General features: G+C 35.8%; 4 protein-coding genes and 1 non-coding gene across 11 annotated transcripts; 4 read left to right on the top strand and 1 right to left on the bottom strand.

The window, feature by feature from the left end:
• Positions 1-1150: 1150 nt before the first annotated feature.
• Positions 1151-4395, top strand: LOC103425594 (thioredoxin-like protein YLS8). 2 transcript variants are annotated; one of them, XM_008363685.3, is made up of 2 exons: positions 1151-1476; positions 3884-4395. In XM_008363685.3, the coding sequence occupies exons 1-2, from the start codon at positions 1357-1359 to the stop codon at positions 4190-4192; spliced, it is 429 nt and encodes a 142-aa protein (XP_008361907.1). In that variant the 5' UTR covers positions 1151-1356; the 3' UTR covers positions 4193-4395. The 2 variants fall into 2 exon arrangements, with proteins under 2 accessions (XP_008361907.1, XP_008361905.1); XM_008363683.4 differs by lacking the exon at positions 1151-1476 and adding an exon at positions 1587-2193.
• A 212-nt stretch (positions 4396-4607) lies between these two features.
• TRNAT-UGU (transfer RNA threonine (anticodon UGU)) lies at positions 4608-4679 on the bottom strand. Its single transcript has one exon. It is a non-coding gene; the product is annotated as a tRNA-Thr (tRNA).
• Positions 4680-4744: 65 nt separating this feature from the next.
• Positions 4745-6048, top strand: LOC103425593 (prefoldin subunit 5-like). The gene is made up of 2 exons (XM_070815506.1): positions 4745-5214; positions 5729-6048. The coding sequence occupies exons 1-2, from the start codon at positions 4840-4842 to the stop codon at positions 5813-5815; spliced, it is 462 nt and encodes a 153-aa protein (XP_070671607.1). The 5' UTR covers positions 4745-4839; the 3' UTR covers positions 5816-6048.
• Positions 6049-6480: 432 nt separating this feature from the next.
• On the top strand, positions 6481-8306 carry LOC103403394 (protein-S-isoprenylcysteine O-methyltransferase A-like). 2 transcript variants are annotated; one of them, XM_008342216.4, is made up of 4 exons: positions 6481-6708; positions 6977-7092; positions 7200-7284; positions 7367-8306. In XM_008342216.4, exons 2-4 carry the CDS (start codon positions 7060-7062, stop codon positions 8011-8013), a joined length of 765 nt encoding a protein of 254 aa, XP_008340438.1. In that variant the 5' UTR covers positions 6481-6708; positions 6977-7059; the 3' UTR covers positions 8014-8306. The 2 variants fall into 2 exon arrangements, with proteins under 2 accessions (XP_008340438.1, XP_008340440.1); XM_008342218.4 differs by lacking the exon at positions 6977-7092 and having other exon boundaries at positions 6489-6708.
• Positions 8307-8632: 326 nt separating this feature from the next.
• LOC103403393 (uncharacterized) lies at positions 8633-13831 on the top strand. Of its 5 annotated transcripts, none has more exons than XM_029095753.2 (10): positions 8633-8767; positions 9603-9884; positions 10460-10531; positions 10805-10894; positions 11325-11367; positions 12218-12324; positions 12520-12615; positions 12798-12988; positions 13118-13187; positions 13411-13831. In XM_029095753.2, exons 2-10 carry the CDS (start codon positions 9705-9707, stop codon positions 13519-13521), a joined length of 960 nt encoding a protein of 319 aa, XP_028951586.1. In that variant the 5' UTR covers positions 8633-8767; positions 9603-9704; the 3' UTR covers positions 13522-13831. The 5 variants fall into 5 exon arrangements, with proteins under 5 accessions (XP_028951586.1, XP_008340435.1, XP_070671606.1 ...); XM_008342213.4 differs by lacking the exon at positions 10460-10531 and adding an exon at positions 10356-10427; XM_070815505.1 differs by lacking the exon at positions 8633-8767 and adding an exon at positions 8771-8887.
• Positions 13832-17245: the final 3414 nt, after the last annotated feature.

Here is a 17245-nt window from a genome sequence, read left to right as displayed (position 1 = left end):
TTAAAAAGTTAATTATGTATTATTTACTTTACCCTTTATTTTGTTATTATAGTTAAAACTCAAAGTTTTTAAACCATTTTCATTAGTTTTCCCTATATATTAAGGGAGAAGGAAAAATCGGTGATTAATAAGTTTATTATCTTTTAAAAGGATAATGTTACACTATGTTTATACGAGGGAAATAAACTTCAAATTCGGATAAAAATCAGAATTTATAAATTGACATGCACCAATTTTCTTGTTTGGATTCATAAACATATAAATTTAGAATTTCTGCGTAGAAAAAAAAAACATGGAATTTGTGTCCTCCAATTCCCAAGTTTAAGTTTCATGTAAATAAGTGTTATTTCCCAATTTTTATGATTGCGAGTTTAAAAATAACAAATTATGTATTCAATTCCATTGCTATTTTAAGTTAATTAAACAAGAAAATTCACAAATTTAAAAAAATAAAATCTCTTCACTTCAATTTTCATCATTTTAAAGTTCCTTAATAATTTTAAATTTATTCTTCAAAATATAGTGTTAGGAAGATCAAATGATATGAAAATTGATAATTGAATTATTTTGATTAATGTGCTTATTTTTTTTAGACACATGTTATTTAGTTTATAAATTTAGCGTACAAATTTAGTCTACAAATTTAGTATACATAACATTACTCTTTTTAAAATGTTCTTATAAAAAACAATAACAACTAAGAGTTTGCTACCATTTTGTAAGAAATTAAAGGTTATGTTAAAGAGAGTTTACTGCTATTTTTTATTGTTGTATATTTATACGACATTTTTGACATTACCTTTAAATAGGCTCTTAGGCATCATAAGAATTGTCATCTTGACTTGATTTAGTTATGGTGTTTCATAATATAGGAATATACGACGTTTGAGAATTGCCACATGCAAGATGACCATTCTCAAACATTAGATAATTATTTCATTTTTTATTTTTGATTTTTATTTTTCACTTTTCTAAAACTGAAAATTTGGATAATAATTACCTCTAATTATATAAAAAAACTAATTAAAATTAAAAACGAACTTTTTATCAAACTGCTCATAATTATTTTGTGGTTGAATGTGACTAGTAGTCTCAGGCACGTTCCAAGTTACAACAATTTTTTTTTTATTACTTGTTTTATAATTATTAAAAGAAAAAAGAAGAAAGGTCAAGATCGTTCTGGAGGGTTCCTGAATCCTAACTAGTCAGTACCATTGATAACGTCATGTCATTTCCTGCGAATTATTCTGCATTAGGAAATTTAGACGTGAGGCTGAGAGTGATCAGAATACACAAGTTATTAGAAATCACAGTTTGAAATACATAAGAAATTAAGTAGATCCATCTTCAATAATAATGTCCTACTTGCTACCGCACCTGCACTCAGGGTGGGCCGTCGACCAGGCCATTCTTGCCGAGGAAGAGCGAGTCGTCATCATCCGCTTCGGCCATGACTGGGATGACACTTGCATGCAGGTAATTTTTCCATTTAATTAATTAATTAATTCGCTTTCTTTCTCCCTTTTTCTCTCTCTATTAATCAATACAATTGCTTTGTCCATATTTCATAGCCTTGATTTCCTTTTTTTATACAAGCCATGCTCCGGATGGAGGAGATTCGAATTTAATATCTCGGATGATAAGGTTAAATGCTCTTAATCAACCGAGACACGAGCCGTGACGAGGGTTGGATTCTTGTTTGTTTCGATATTGATTCACATGAATATTATTATCTCGTGTTCAACCGATTGCTGTTTTCTTTTCTTTGATTTGGAAAAAATAAAAGCAAACAGTTGCAGAACCAAATCCAAGATGCTCGGAAACCGGGTTCGATTTCGGGCCAATACGGGTTCAGTCAGTTGGCTTTCTCAAGTTTTAATCTTGACCGTTCGTTTCATCCAACGGTCAAAAATATTACTCGTAAAAGTCCATCGACTACACGTTGTATAAATTAGCGGGGGCGCGTACCATCTATTTTTCTTTCATAAAAATTTGCTGATTAATTTTTAGATCTTTCTGAGAGCGAGAGAAAAGCTTGGGAGAGAGTGAAGGGAAGAGGGTCGACGAAAAACGATGTCGTATCTGCTGCCGCACCTCCACTCAGGATGGGCCGTCGATCAGGCCATCCTCGCCGAGGAGGAGCGTCTTGTCCTCATCCGATTCGGCCACGATTGGGATGAGACCTGTATGCAGGTTCGAATTCCTTTTTTGGCAACTTTCGTTAACCCTAAATCCTCAGTTCTTTAGTTTCTTTTTTCCTTTCATGTTTCTTAATTTTGATTAAAAAAAATTGATTCGATTACATGCTAAAATCCTAATATTTAAGAGAGAGACGACATCAGGAATTCTGTTTAGCAACTAGGGATTGGTTTAGAGTAACCGCATTTACGCGCCCATTTAAATTAAACAGTTATGGTTATGGTAACCGTTTAGATAAATAAACGGTTATAACTGTTTATCATAAAATTTAAATGGTCGTTTATGGGTATTATCCGCGGTTATAAACGTGTAATCGTTTACCTATTTATTTTATATATGTAAAACTAACATAAATCATGTTCTCGATCTAATAATAATATTTAGCACCCAATAAATTAGCAAGGAATTCATCGGTCATTCTTTCAATAACATTGTTACATGAATGATGATTCTCATTATCAAGGAATTGGCCAAATTATTTTAAATTCTTTACGGGTAATCGTGAAATTGATAAAAATGTCTTCTAAACAATTTTTGTAACTTAATAATACTTAGCAAATATTATATTTACTTTCATTGGTAACATTTAAAAATATTGTCTGTAAATTATCATTTCAATAAAAAAATTATGATAATTTTTTATTTATTTTCAAGTTAATAAAAAACATGGAGACGGGTGAAAAAATGGTAATTGTAATAAAAAAAGATAAACGGGTTAAAAAGGATAAATGAGTAAATGAGTATTAAACGGTTACGGGTATGCGGTTATGGGTATGGTTAACCGTTTATAAACGGTTATGGGTGTGTGTATAACCGTTTAGACAATTATTCAACGGGTAAACAGTTATGCGGGTATGAGCATAAATGGTTATGGGTAAATAACCGCGGTTACTCGCTCACCATAATCGTTACCCATCCCGATTAGCAACTGAGTAGGTGTGGCTGTGGCTGACTTTTTCTAGGTTTTTATTTCATTTATGCATATAGTAAGTGTCCTTAAAAGTTTTGGTGTACATAAATCTGTTATATTTTGTGGTAGGGTAGTGTCTTATCCGCACACATTTTTACTTCACACACCTCTTCCAGTTCCGGCCTAGATCGAATGAATTGAAGAAGGTGAACCGCTAAAATGAAGTTGCTTTAAACTAATGTAGGATAATTTTACTAAGTAAGAAGCAGTTCTGAAATTTCACTAATCTCATATTTTGATATTCCAAACTGGCTCTCAAGCAAGCCAAATTATCAACTAGTTTCATGCTGAATTGTGATTGTCACTCCTAGAATCTAATTGTGCTAATTTTCTTTCTAAATAAATAAACTTTGGAGTGCACAATTAGAATTTTAGAGTGCCAATAATAGGTCCCATTTTGTAGATTTTTGATCTTGTAAACGGTTTTCTGTGTTCTATGGAATTCTCTCGGCTTTACAGGTCCTGTTCCGTGTTCACTGTGGTGATTAGCTTTTGTACATACGGATCATTTCTTTTTTGTATGTAAACCTTATAAGTTAGGTGGCTGCGTGCATGAAAAGTACTACAAAAGATAATGAACTTTTCACCGTGTATATGAAGCCTCTTATCCCTATTTCATTTTATCATTTCTTTCTGTAGATTGAATATATTTATTAATCTCGATTTGAATTCTGCTGATTGACTTGTGGTTTGTTATTGTGTTCGATTTGCTAGATGGATGAGGTGCTGGCTTCTGTTGCCGAGACAATAAAAAACTTTGCTGTGATTTACCTCGTGGACATCACGGAGGTTCCTGATTTCAACACAATGTATGAGCTCTACGATCCATCGACGGTCATGTTCTTTTTCAGAAACAAGCACATTATGATTGATCTTGGCACGGGGAACAACAACAAGATCAACTGGGCTCTCAAGGACAAGCAAGAGTTCATTGACATTGTTGAGACAGTGTACCGCGGGGCAAGGAAGGGACGCGGTCTGGTCATTGCTCCCAAGGATTACTCCACCAAGTACCGCTACTAAGCCCTGCAGACATTGTAATTCATTTCGGGGGAATATCTTGTAATTTGGAATTGGATGGGGTTGCATTGAACTTTATTAGATTGACTTGTGGACACAAAACAAGTTTTGTCTATGTAGATTGCAGACTGCATCTCAAATTGTTTCTAATGCGGCAGCATATATGCGTGGAATTGATTCTTATTAAGCAAAGATGTCTCGTGCGTGTGATTGCTTCTTATGGTTTGATTAAGCTTTGCTAACGAACAAATTTTAATCTATTTTTACGCCATGGCATCAAAGAAAGAAGAAAAAGAAAAGAAAAAACATATCTAAATCTTATCCTTCCTGTTGATTAAATGATGATTACACTTGTGAAGTTGGCCGGATGCGAGAAATTTAAAAAAGGCGAGCTTGAAAAAAATGAGAAAAAGCAAGCTGCCCCCATGCAGGATCGAACTACAGACCTTCAGTTTACAAGACTGACGCTCTACCACTGAGCTATAGGGGCCACTTGACAGCAATGTTACGAAATTTTGATATTTATTTTATTAAAGAATCATGGTCTATAGTATAAACTGCAGAGTAAAAGAGTTGGGAGAGAAGACAGGGCGGCGGGGCATTGTTGCATAGAGAAATTTTTTAGAGATTCGATCAGAAGAGAGAGAGAGATGGAGAAGGCGGTGAGCGTGAACGTGAGAGCGGAGATGGAGAAGCTGAGCCCTGAGCAGTTGAAGGCTGTCAAAGAACAAACCGATATGGAAGTCAATCTTCTCCAGGAGTCCCTCAACAACATCCGCACTGCCACCGCCCGCCTCGAGGTCGCCTCCTCCGCCCTCCACGACCTCTCCCTCCGCCCTCAGGGAAAGAAGATGCTCGTCCCCCTTACGGCGTCGCTTTATGTCCCCGGCACCCTCCACGACGCCCACCAAGTCCTGGTCGACGTCGGCACCGGCTACTTCATCGAGAAAACCATGCCTCAGGCCAAAGATTACTGCGACCGTAAGATCAACTTGCTCAAATCTAATTTTGACCAACTTGTCGAGGTATGTTCACTTTTTCATTTTTTGTTATTATTATTATTAGAGATTAATTAACTTGTAATTTTGCAAAAAGTTACATTTCAATCTTGATTAATTTCCATTGATTTTGGTAGTGCTAGGGTTTGGGGATTTATTCTGTTACGCATTGTGAACTCATAGTAGCAACAGTTTAGCTTGTTTGGATGATTTGACTGTGTATACTTGGTTTCGCTTGTCATTTAGTTGAATAGCTCTTGTAGGAAGAAAGATGTTGCTTTTGTGGATTCAGGAATGAATCGAATAAGGCGGAATATGAAAAGGGAAGTGATTTCCGCATTGTGCACACCTCCTGTTTGTTTCTAGCCTGATTATATCAATGATAATTAAGGAGAAACCGCATAAGGGATTGAATCCTTTGGTTGCAAAATTCTTCCACTTTGATTGCTAGTCTGCTGGAGATGATCCCTTGTTCTGCGTTTTGTATTGCTATTATCATCCATTTAAGAGAGAGAAATCATGAATTCAATGTGATGTGCAGGTTGCTTCTAAGAAGAAAAGCATCGCAGATGAAGCCGGGGCAGTTTTGCAAGCCAAAGTGAAGCAGTTGGCTGCTACAACGTCATAGGGGTGGATGATTTTTCTTATGGTGGTTATGATATTATTCAAAGATGATGTTGAAATGTACTAGATTTCGAGTGCGAACGAGCGTTTGTCTTCTTGCCCATTTAGATTTCTAGGATTGATTTCTCATCTGCCATATGTGACTCTGAGAAACGCGAATGCTGTTGTGTAGCAGGACAGAACTGCTTGATAGTTGATTGTTTCAAATTTTATCAGATTTCAGCTGTTCGAGTTTAACTTGAAGGTCGGAAAGTGCTCTTGTTCATCGTCTTTTTGTTTCGAGGAAAGCCTATAATTTAAACATTCAGCTTGTTCAAAACAATACGGTGATTTGCAGCCTCATCGAGTGATTAACTCATTTAGGTATAAGTCAAAACTAGAGAAAAATTCTCTAAAAAAGTTCATAAGTTCGAAATTTGCAATGTGTTATGGCAAATTTTGTGTGATGAGTCAATAAATATCATTGATATTCATCGATTTTCTTAAATTTCTTTCTGATATAGGATGAAGTTTTTTATTTCATCCATTTTTTTCATATCAATCATTGGTTTTTTAGATATTTCAACAGTAATATTGACAATTTTGTGAATATTTTACACCCAAATATATCTAGGACTTTTCAACTAAAAAAGAAACTATAAGGACTTGAATGAAATTTGGCTCAAACGCGGGGACCAGAACGTAATTTTCGATCATGTTAGAGTTGAGGAGTGCGGACCGACTCGAACGAGGGCTTGATGAAAAGAAAACCCCCATATGAAAGAAGCTTCTCCTTGATCTTGAACTGGATTTGGTAAGCTCGCTCACCCACAACCACACACAGAACACCACAGTGACTGCTGTAGATCCCCTGCAAAAGCAAACAGATTAGTACGTATCAGTATCAATCATCATCAGGTAATCTTTCTCTATCACTGCTTTCATTTTTTTACTCGAAATAATCCTCCTTTTGGTTTTAAGATTATATGCGTTCCTTCTTTTCTTTTTTCTAATTTCATGGGTTTATTTAGATCTCAGTTCGATGCTTTTTGTTAAGTTGCGGGTCGTGATTTGTCGTTAAATTGAAATTAGAAATCAGAAAAATTGGAAAATTGGAATATTGATATTTGATTGATTTTGTGTGTTTAAAACTTACTTGGGACAAAAATCCAACTTGGATCTTCAGTCTTCCGTGATTCTGTCGGGCGAGGGATTCCAGTGAAAAATTCCACTTGCAATTTCGCAGAGGGCTCGAGTGGGAATAATTCAATGAGATTTGATTGTTTTGCTCAAAATCTGCACGTATGGTTTCATAGTTGATATTCATTAAGATGTTTAGCATATCAGCATCCTGGTAATTTCCTGGAAATCTGAACTGTTCTCGACCTTCTTGATCTTGTTTTGGGCAGGATATGTCCGTGTTGAAGCATATTTGGGGTGATGTCGAGAGACATTTTTTGGCTTCAACGTCATGTAGTGGTTTATCTTTTCCAGGTCTGAAGTAAACCCCATAAACTTTATTTATTTCTTCAATTAGAGCTTTTGGACAAAGATTGCTACAACCTCACCCTCTTAGGTCTCACTACAGTAAACCAGAGCCAAATATCGATTCGCTCTATTGTACCCAACATGGCACAACTCTTCAGTTACACGGCCTGCAGACAGTTGTCTCAGATGTTCCTGGCAGTAATCTTTTTTCATGGTTCTGAATACATTTTAGCAGTTGGCATTCACGGGAGATCAAACGTTACTCTTAAGTCTCTTCTGATCAGCAAACACTATCTTCTTGCCATGGTTTTTTCCTTGCTGGAATACTGTGTTGAAATTATTTTGTTCCCTGGTCTGAAGGAACACTGGTGGATCAGCAACTTAGGCTTTGCAATGGTCATAATAGGCGAAATCATACGGAAGATGGCAATAATTACGGCTGGTCAGTCCTTCACACATCTTATAAGGACTCATCCCTCAGAGCATCACCGATTGATTACGAATGGAATTTATAGAGTTGTTCGTCATCCTGGTTACTGTGGTTTCTTCATATGGTCGGTGGGTACTCAGATAATGCTCTGTAATCCCATATCAACAATTGCATTTGCACTTGTAGTTTGGCGCTTCTTTGCACAAAGGATTCCGTATGAAGAGTATTTCTTGAGGCAGTTTTTTGGGTCGCAGTATGAGGAATATGGCCGACGGATTCCTTCCGGGGTGCCTTTTGTAAAGTGAAGATCCTAATCCTTGGGATTCTGTAGGCATGGACGAGTTTCTCTTGCCACACTTGATCAAGAATAGCGTCGTCGTGTTGAACTGATAAATGGGTTACAAGGGAGACGGAATTGCTTCATTGCCCACTGCAGCTTAGTTGTTGCTTGGAGGCTTGGAGCGGCTCGTATTCGGTGAAACCATCGGTGAGAGAATGCATCCATCCCTGATTCCTGTTGTACCATTTATTTACAGAATGTATCAACCAATTTTAAGGCTTGAATTCAGAGGAAACGGAAAATTCCCGACTTTAGTAATTTGTCTGTTTTTAAGCTAATCAGGTTTTGGAGATTATTAGGGCCGGAATACATATAATCATAAGTCATTACATGACCGGAGGGTGGTGGGGGAGTGTGCTAAGCCTCATAATAGGCTAGCAATAACGTGATTTTAGTTGGCTTTTGACGAGAATCGAACTTAAAATCTCTCATTTACAAGTGAAAGAAGAATATTACTAGACTGTAATACTAAATCACGAATCCTCAGTTAAACAACAACAAAAAAAAAGGCACAATAAACCACTGTGGAGTGTGGGCCAACTCAAGGTACATTTTGGTAAGTTTAAAAGTTGAGCAGTCTCAACACACATGGCCCAATCCCAAACCCAAGCCCAAATTGAGAAACAAAAACAAAAAGCGACAGAGAACATAGAGAGAGAGAGAGAGAGAGAGATCAGCAACGTCTCCATTCCATTGTCCGCCAAAGGCTTCTTCTTTAGGTGAGGCACCGGACACCAAACCATCTCCTCCTCCTCCCTCCATCTTTTAATTTTATCTTTAATTATTAAATTCAAGTTTTGACGTCGACAGTGAATCTATATATTTAGTTGTTCGAAAAGGTTGATGACGGATTTCATCTGTTTTTTTGTATCTCGAGTTGCATTACTCTAATCGTAAGCATCTGTTCATGTTTGATTCAAACCAGTGATGCGTAATTGATTTTATAAACTAGGTGGTTATGCTGTAAATGTTAATCGGGTGGCGTATTTTTCTCTTCATTTCATGCAATTGTGGCAGTAATTTAATTAGTGTTCTTGATGCATGCTCCATTTCCCCTCCTCCTTTCTGTTCCTGAGCGATTTGGGGTGATTTACGAACCCAGGATGTTAAACAATTCAAATCTCCCTTCAATTAGGGTTGCTTGATAACTTGTTATTCAATTGCTTAAACATCTATCTGAAATAAATTTGCAACCTTTTTCTCCCTCTTCTTTGCGCGGAGAGTTCCCTTTTTTGTCTTCTTAATGTCAAAATATCAAAAAATAAATTGTTATTTGTATATAAAAGATTTACCAACGAGAACAGATTTTGCATCAGTCACTCAATTCACAATAGGTTTTGATTTTTTGGGGACTGCCAAACATCGCAATTTTGGCACTTCATCTCTGCCACTCTTGCAATTTATACACAGTGCCTGTTTCGGTAATAGGCACTTTATAAGTAATGTTATTTGAATATTTGGTAACCGTATAAAGTTCTGGTGCTCTCCCTCTCGCTAATGGTTTCTGTGTACGGCCTTTTACTTCCTTACTTACTCTCTCTTTTGAATAATCAGTTGAATTAAGTACGTCAAGGTGCAGTCTGGCAACCCTACCTGTACCTGATAATAAAATCTGTCTCAATACCCGAGTGGTGAGAATTTAGGGTGTTGCAATTAATGGCAAACCGGCCCCAGTCACTTTCATTAAATGTTCCATTCGGAGGTCCAAGCGTTTCAGCACCAAGCGTTACTGGAGCTCAAGCAAACAAAGATCGTAAAATGGCATCAGCAGAGCACTTGGTGCTTGACTTGAGTAATCCTGATCTTCGAGAAAACACGCTTCTTGAACTTTCAAAGGTAACTTTTGCAAGTTTTCATTGTCACTTCCTATATCAAGAGTGAAGCACCGAGTCTGAGGCTTGTAATTTTGGATGTAATTGACTAATATTTATGTCATTTCCTTATTTACTTGTCTCATTTTTGTAACTAACAAGAGGAAGAAAAGTGCATTTGTTTCCTGTAGTGAGAAACTGGATTCGGAAGCCTGACTGTTGCATCAGTATAAGTGGGCATTCAAAATTTTACCCTTTTCTTTATTACATAGGACCCATAAACTACTTGGAGCATCTTGATAGATACACTATATGTTTTCAACAAATACATGTTATATGTTTATGATCACAGGGAAGCTTGCGTAGGTTTCTTTTACACCAGATTTTATAGTTAATTATTTGTGCCTGTGACTTTTCCTTTAGGTGGTTATGCAATGTATATTACAACACTGATATGCTTCTATATAAACTGTGTGCCTTTGGTTTCATTTTTTAGAACAAGGAATTATTTCAAGATTTGGCTCCTTTCGTGTGGAATTCTTTTGGTACTATTGCTGCACTCATCCAGGTACTTGTGTTTCTTCCTGTTTTTACTTCTAGACGAGAGAATTATTTCAAGATTTGGCTCCTGTATTGTGGAATTCTTTTGGTACTATTGCTGCACTTTTACAGGTATGTTGTTTAAGTGGGTAGCTTGGGATAGTACATGATGCATGGTTATCATACATTGTCCATCTCATCTTTTCAACTAAGTTCATTGAAGGAAGTTCCTTAACAGTTTTTCACTCATTGATGACTTTTTGCTACTTTGCTTTACCCATTTATCACAACTGTTAGATTAAATTTAGGAGTGTGATTTTCATATGTTAAGGATTTTTGACATTTCATTTTTTATGGATGCTTATTGGGACTATTCTCTGATGTCGGTTTCTTTTATATTTGCAGGAGATAGTTTCAATTTACCCTGTTCTATCACCACCAAATCTGACTCCGGCACAATCCAATCGAGTTTGCAATGCTCTTGCTCTTCTTCAGGTCACATGCTTTCCTGTTTCAAGTATCAATGTTATGTTATATTACTAGCTGTATGCTTATGTTAATTTTTTTTTTTTTTATACATATGATTTTGTAACTCATCCGTATGAGAAGCACATTCTGACTTCTCTTTTACGGTTTCCTTTTTAACTAACTTGGGGACTGAGTTTTAAGCTTGAGTATATGAATTCTGTTTAGAAGGCCCATGTTTACGATAAAAAAAAGGGCCCGCATTTATGTCAATCAAAATCGGAGAAGTCATGTTTATCTTTTGAAATTTGGATATGATGATTATGCTAATAGTTTTATTTTCTTTACCATGGATATTGCTTAGATTCAAAGATCAATTATGTTTTCCTCAGTAACTGATCTTCGATTCTTCTCACTTTAATTCTGATAATGTTGTGCTATGCTTTATATTTTCTTGCAGTGCGTAGCTTCCCACCCAGATACAAGAATGTTGTTCCTCAATGGTAATTTGTTCTTTTATTTTATATACTATGTAAAGTAAAGTTATCCTACCTGTTCAATATGATGCTATATAGCTTATATTGTTTTGCTTAAGAATGTTATTCCTCAGTAACTGTTATTTTCTCTACGACATCTTCATTATAATGTTTTCGCAAGCTAAAAAAATGGAAGTTTTTAATTCTTATGTTCTTGGAAGAATTGTTTTCCCCAAAGAAGTTCATGTCTACTTAGAAACATCAGTGTATTAAAAAGTTTGATTTATTCTCGTGAAGCACGGATATGAATATGCAGTGTATGACAGCGTAACACCGATTAAGATAATTTTAACCTAGATATAATATGGTACATATATCTTTGTTTAAAATTCGAAGTTCTGGTTGCAATCACTTTGATGCCTTGATTTCAGGTTGAACGTCACCTCCCTTGTTTTCTCTTATAGCCTTGTTATAAGTGTTTCTACCCTCTGAGCATGTTCTTCTTTACTTGGTATGCATACCTTACAAACAAAGGATATGGTTGCATGGGTGTTGGTTGCTTGACATGGTATTATGTACTTAATCACTGACCAAGCCCCATGATATAAAGGGAGGTGTCAAGTCCATCCACTGGCATTTCATTGTCTTTTTTTCCGGTTTATGTTAGAAATTAATGTCTTCCCCTTTTTCTTTGTTGCTTAAGTATGCATTTCATGATAAGTTGTTATGTTTGTCCCGCGCTTTTTTGTGTAACTCTCCTTGTGCGTATTGCTTATGAAAAGGAATATTTATGGCTGGCAGCTTAATGCAGATGCTAATAGTTGCATTAACTTATTCACCTCCAAGTTATTCTTCCTATTGAACTTTTCTATTGCAGCTCATATACCTTTATATCTGTATCCTTTTCTCAATACATCAAGCAAGGCAAGACCATTTGAGTACTTAAGGCTTACGAGTTTAGGAGTCATTGGTGCCCTGGTGAAGGTACTTTTTATGGGATAACTTCTCTAGACCATTTGATTTATTGATGTTATAAACTTGTGTACTCTGATGAATTTTTAATTAAGACAAGGCGCTGATTCCCTGTCATATTACTGTTACAACCACATTCTCCATCCCTCCTTATGACATTAATGGTTTTACATTGTTATTTTTGTTTCATTTCTTCCCTTTTGCCAGGTTGATGATACTGAAGTTATTAGTTTCCTTCTGTCAACAGAAATAATTCCACTGTGCCTTCGCACTATGGAATTGGGCAGTGAACTCTCAAAAACAGTTGAGTGTCCTGATTATTTGATTAAATTTCTGTTTGGAAGCTTTCTATCTGATATCTAATTTTTTGTAGAAGAACCATATTCTTAAAGGATGTCATTTTCCTTTTAGAAGGCCCCTCTCTCTGATGCACGGGGATGGTTTAAAAGTTCTTAGTTATCTGACGAAGGGTCTTGTTATGGCAGGTAGCCACATTTATAGTTCAGAAGATTTTGTTGGATGATATGGGCTTGGACTATATTTGTACTACAGCAGAGCGGTTTTTTGCTGTAGGTCGAGTTTTGGGGACCATGGTTGCAGCACTGGCTGATCAACCCTCATCACGCCTTTTGAAACACATCATTCGTTGCTATCTTCGATTGTCAGATAATCCAAGGTTTGATTATGCTATCTTTGATGCAATCATTTGATTATTTTTCACAGCTTTGGCTGTTTGTCTTTCATTGGGTTGGGTTCTTATTTTCATTAGTACTCTAAACTTGTTCTTTGGTATTTTATTGTGCAGGGCTTGTGATGCTTTAAGAAGTTGCCTTCCAGATGTGTTACGAGAGGCTAGCTTTAACAATTTCCTTTGTGTAAGTATATCTGCTTTTGGATTCGTGTTGTTTCCTCATAAAATATTTTTTTGGATAGGGACAATAGTTCTGGGATACATAATCCTTAGCATGAGCTTTATTAGTAATAGTGTCCTGTTTGAGGATTTTGCCGCCCGCTTGCCCATGAATATATGGTTTCAAACTAGGTAGCCGGTTTTGTTAATTTCGCCTGTCTGTTTTGTTGATTGTATTATGCATACAGGAAGATCCAACTACTAGGAGGTGGCTGCAACAACTGCTGCAAAATGTTGGAGTGAGCCGGATTCCTGCACTGCAGGGTGGGGGAGGATTTGATCACGTGATGGTGAATTGAGTGGAGAAGTGTACTTTCCTTTGGAGACGGGCACCTGTTGTATCAATGGAGATGTTGAGAGCAGAGACGCTGTTTTATCAACTTGTAAATGCTCATCTTATTCTCTTGTTGCCAAATGACATAAACGTAATTAGATTTTCTTTCTATCTAAAGATAGATTTACCGGGGCGGAGGACTCAGCAGGTTTTATATACACACAGATATGGTTATAGTAGAGGTAACCTCTGTTTTGGAGTAATTATTTTGTTTTTAGGGTTGTGATGTAGCTTCTAGATTGCTATTGTTATAGTTAAATTACGAAATTGCAATACTTTTGCTGGGTGTGCGCACTCTGTATTGTGATGGTCTGTCATCCCCTCCCTCTCTTATGAGTAATGAGATGAGATGAGCCCACCAAACCAAAGCAGCGAGTGTTGTAATGCTCCAAAACCTTACTTTGATTGCCAATTTCTCTCTAAATTAACTAATAATTAACTAATAATTACATTGGTGGCACTAGCGTGTGCAACTTGTCTTGCAAAGCAAAGGTGCAGGTTAGGTGCGTGTCTTGTCCTGCGGCTTCGGAAATGTGTATGGAAGGTGGAAAGAAAACTTTTTAACAAGTCTCTTTTCATAATTGTTCTCAACACGGAAAAAGGCATCCATTCTTCACCTTTTTTTGGTATAAAAGAAGTGCACGATGACTTCCGTCGTTGTCAATTAACTTGTGACTTAGGACTTCGGAGAGGATAACCACTTCCACTCGACATCAATCCACCTTTAGCAAACATAATAACATGGCAGGCCTGGCCAGGCAAACCGAGCAAATAATTATATATGCTTCATTTTGGTTTCATGTATAATTATAATTAATTAAACTCCTACTTGACGTTTTGGACGAGTATTTTCAAAACCTCAGTTCCCTACCATTAAGAGAACTTCTTAGATCGCCGCTTTGAGTCTTAAGGCAATAGAAGACAGTGTATATAATTAAGCAACACGGCATGGAAAATCCGCAATAACAGGCTATACAAATTGGTCTCATAAATATGCAATCTTGGGTTTTAATATATAATTGTAAAACGTATGACATTACACCTGCGAGCCTGGACTTGATTAAGAAGATGATCGATGTTCATGAGAGTGTTATAAGTTATATATATATAATAATCTAACGAGAAGTTATTTGCTTTTCTGTATGAGCATTGACTCCCTCCCTTTCCCTTCCTTTTTTCGTATGAGTTTGTTTGTGTCCATGGAGATGGGGTGGACCATGATCGATCCATATATATACGCACATAGTGGGAAACAACCTTTTCAATTCTTTTTAGCTGCACCCAGCTCTCCTGTTGCACACGCACACCTCGATCGACCCATCTCCTAATAAATATTTAAATTAAAATTAAGAAAGAGGCAATATGGTTAGGGTAATTCCTTAATTTTAGATGAGTAGTAATGGAGAAAAGCTGCAATACAATTTCACAACACACACACACACACACATATATATATATAATGTGCATGCATGCATGTGTTTTTTAGACCTACGACGTAACCACGTACGGGTGAGTATATATACGTATGTACCGAATCAAATTAGGAATGCACGCCAGAAATATTTTGTCATGATCATCTTCGTCTCATTAGATGACCTAATTTAATTAATTAGAGAGGAGCTTCTTGTACAAATTTGTAACCTGAACCTGCAAGCCATTCATTTCTTTCTACCACTTGACTCGACCTTTCCCTTCCCAGATGAAATTAATGATACGCTGCTGGGTATTGGAACAATTTACATTACACCCAAACCAAACCTACTTATTCGTATTTGGTTGGTACGTGTTCATGCATCGGATGGATCGATGGTATTAACATCCAACCATCTCACATCTTTTCTTATGGCAGAATTAAACAAACAAATTTGTTAATTAATTACGATATGCACCAAAATTCTATCTTTTCATATTAATTTCAGCTCAAGTTAGCAGCTGATATTGCATATATATATATATAACAACGTAGGTACTTACACATTTTATATTCACGCACATTATATATTATGTGTGCTTCGTAAATTATAAGTTCATTACAACCTATATCATATGATATCAAAAGCAAAGATAAAGTGTAATTTGGATTTGATCATTTTTTTTTTTTTGACAAAGAAAAAAACATTGGAGCTTTACGAATAATTTTGGGTTGAATCTTAACTTGGCAATGCAAGTGAAGTTCTGTATATGTAAATTTCACCAAGACAAGAAACTACACTACAGTTTTCACCAAGATAGCCCAAGGTTTGATGAAACCAAATTCTCATTACTCTTTTAATTACTTTATAGGTGAAATTAAATATATTAGAGCCACCAATATTTGACACAAACTATATATATATATATATATGCTGCGTCTAACTCCATTATTTTCCCATCATCAAAGTCCACAGCAAAAATGTGGCTGGACCACTTGACATGTATAATTCCTGTTAATTTAGAAGAATTAAGGATGCAGTTGGGTCGCTTTGAAAAAACAAATGTATATTATTGGCTACCAACATTATCATTTTATATTTTTAACTTTGAAGTTCCTACACAATCCTTATGGTAATTTTCGTTTCATACTCTCATTTGATTACCTCGATGAGAACCAGTTTGTTTTTAAATTTTACTTTTCAATGTAGTGATAAAGGGAAATTACATAAAAGAAATGATGGATAAAGAGTGGAGGAATAATAATGAGAGAAACATATAAAAAATGTACAAGAAATAATAAAAAAGAAGCTATTTTAAGTTATTTTCACTTTTAAAACTATTTTAAACACGTATAAGATTTTTCGTATTTTCTGATGATCTATCTCGCATCATCATTCTCCAACCCTCCTATACTTTCCTCCTTGCTAAACCATAGTTCTAGTGGAAATCTTAATTAGTTGAGTAAAATGTTTAAAATAAAGAAAAGAAAGACTTGAAGAAAGTGGATTGTGTGGCTAGTCAAGATCGAAGAGAGAGAGGGGAAGGGGGGGGGGGACAATAACGTGAGAATCTGTTTAATGATTCTAATCTTAATCTAATGTAATGGTAATGTTTGCCTGTCGAGTACCTAGTTGTTTCTCATTTTCAAATTTGGAAAGAAAATTTGTGTTTCTCTACATAAGTGTTGGCGTTCCTTAATCACATGTTTTCACTCTCATGTTAACATAAGCTCTCGTTGTTTCTTCGCCCTCCAATCCCTATTCCCCATCCGATTACTAATCTAGTTGGTTTGAAGGGGACTATTTACATCTTGAAAAACACACCCCCAAAACCCAAACATTTTTTTTTAAAATATTACTTTTGTCACATTGTTATATTATTTTTCTAATAGTGATGAATCCACACACACATTAACAAATCATACCTCTATTTGAATAATGATATAAATAATAGTATAATCATACCTCTATTTTATATTAATTTTTTTTATAAAAATAATAAGACAAAAAACAAATATTAACGTAGCTTAACTGTGATCGCACAAAACAGAAAGGTATGAAGAGGATATGAAAAGGGAATGGCAGACAATCCATCTACACTTTAAAGATGAAGCTAATCAATACATTAATAATAAAAACTCTTTACTCGTTCCAACAGCCAGATTGCCCTCAACTCACCAATGATCCCATCCATTCCATGACATTGACATTTTCTTTCTACTTTTCTTTTCTTTTTTTTCTTTTCTTTTTTTCTTTCCTTTTAAACAGCAATTCGCG

This window comes from Malus domestica, chromosome 16 (genome assembly GCF_042453785.1).
Source record: "Malus domestica chromosome 16, GDT2T_hap1".
Classification (NCBI taxonomy): Eukaryota; Viridiplantae; Streptophyta; class Magnoliopsida; order Rosales; family Rosaceae; genus Malus; species Malus domestica.
This window is presented reverse-complemented; position numbering and strand designations above follow the sequence as displayed.

Coding starts and splice junctions, on each gene's coding strand:
- LOC103425594 (XM_008363685.3), top strand. CDS start 1,357: ATGTCCTACTTGCTACCGCACCTGCACTCAGGGTGGGCCGTCGACCAG. Junction 1,477..3,883: donor GGGATGACACTTGCATGCAG/GTAATTTTTCCA, acceptor TCGATTTGCTAG/ATGGATGAGGTGCTGGCTTC.
- LOC103425593 (XM_070815506.1), top strand. CDS start 4,840: ATGGAGAAGGCGGTGAGCGTGAACGTGAGAGCGGAGATGGAGAAGCTG. Junction 5,215..5,728: donor ATTTTGACCAACTTGTCGAG/GTATGTTCACTT, acceptor TGTGATGTGCAG/GTTGCTTCTAAGAAGAAAAG.
- LOC103403394 (XM_008342216.4), top strand. CDS start 7,060: ATGAGATTTGATTGTTTTGCTCAAAATCTGCAC. Junction 7,093..7,199: donor GTTTTGCTCAAAATCTGCAC/GTATGGTTTCAT, acceptor TGTTTTGGGCAG/GATATGTCCGTGTTGAAGCA. Junction 7,285..7,366: donor TAGTGGTTTATCTTTTCCAG/GTCTGAAGTAAA, acceptor TCACCCTCTTAG/GTCTCACTACAGTAAACCAG.
- LOC103403393 (XM_029095753.2), top strand. CDS start 9,705: ATGGCAAACCGGCCCCAGTCACTTTCATTAAATGTTCCATTCGGAGGT. Junction 11,368..12,217: donor AAGAATGTTGTTCCTCAATG/GTAATTTGTTCT, acceptor TTTCTATTGCAG/CTCATATACCTTTATATCTG. Junction 13,188..13,410: donor GCTTTAACAATTTCCTTTGT/GTAAGTATATCT, acceptor TTATGCATACAG/GAAGATCCAACTACTAGGAG.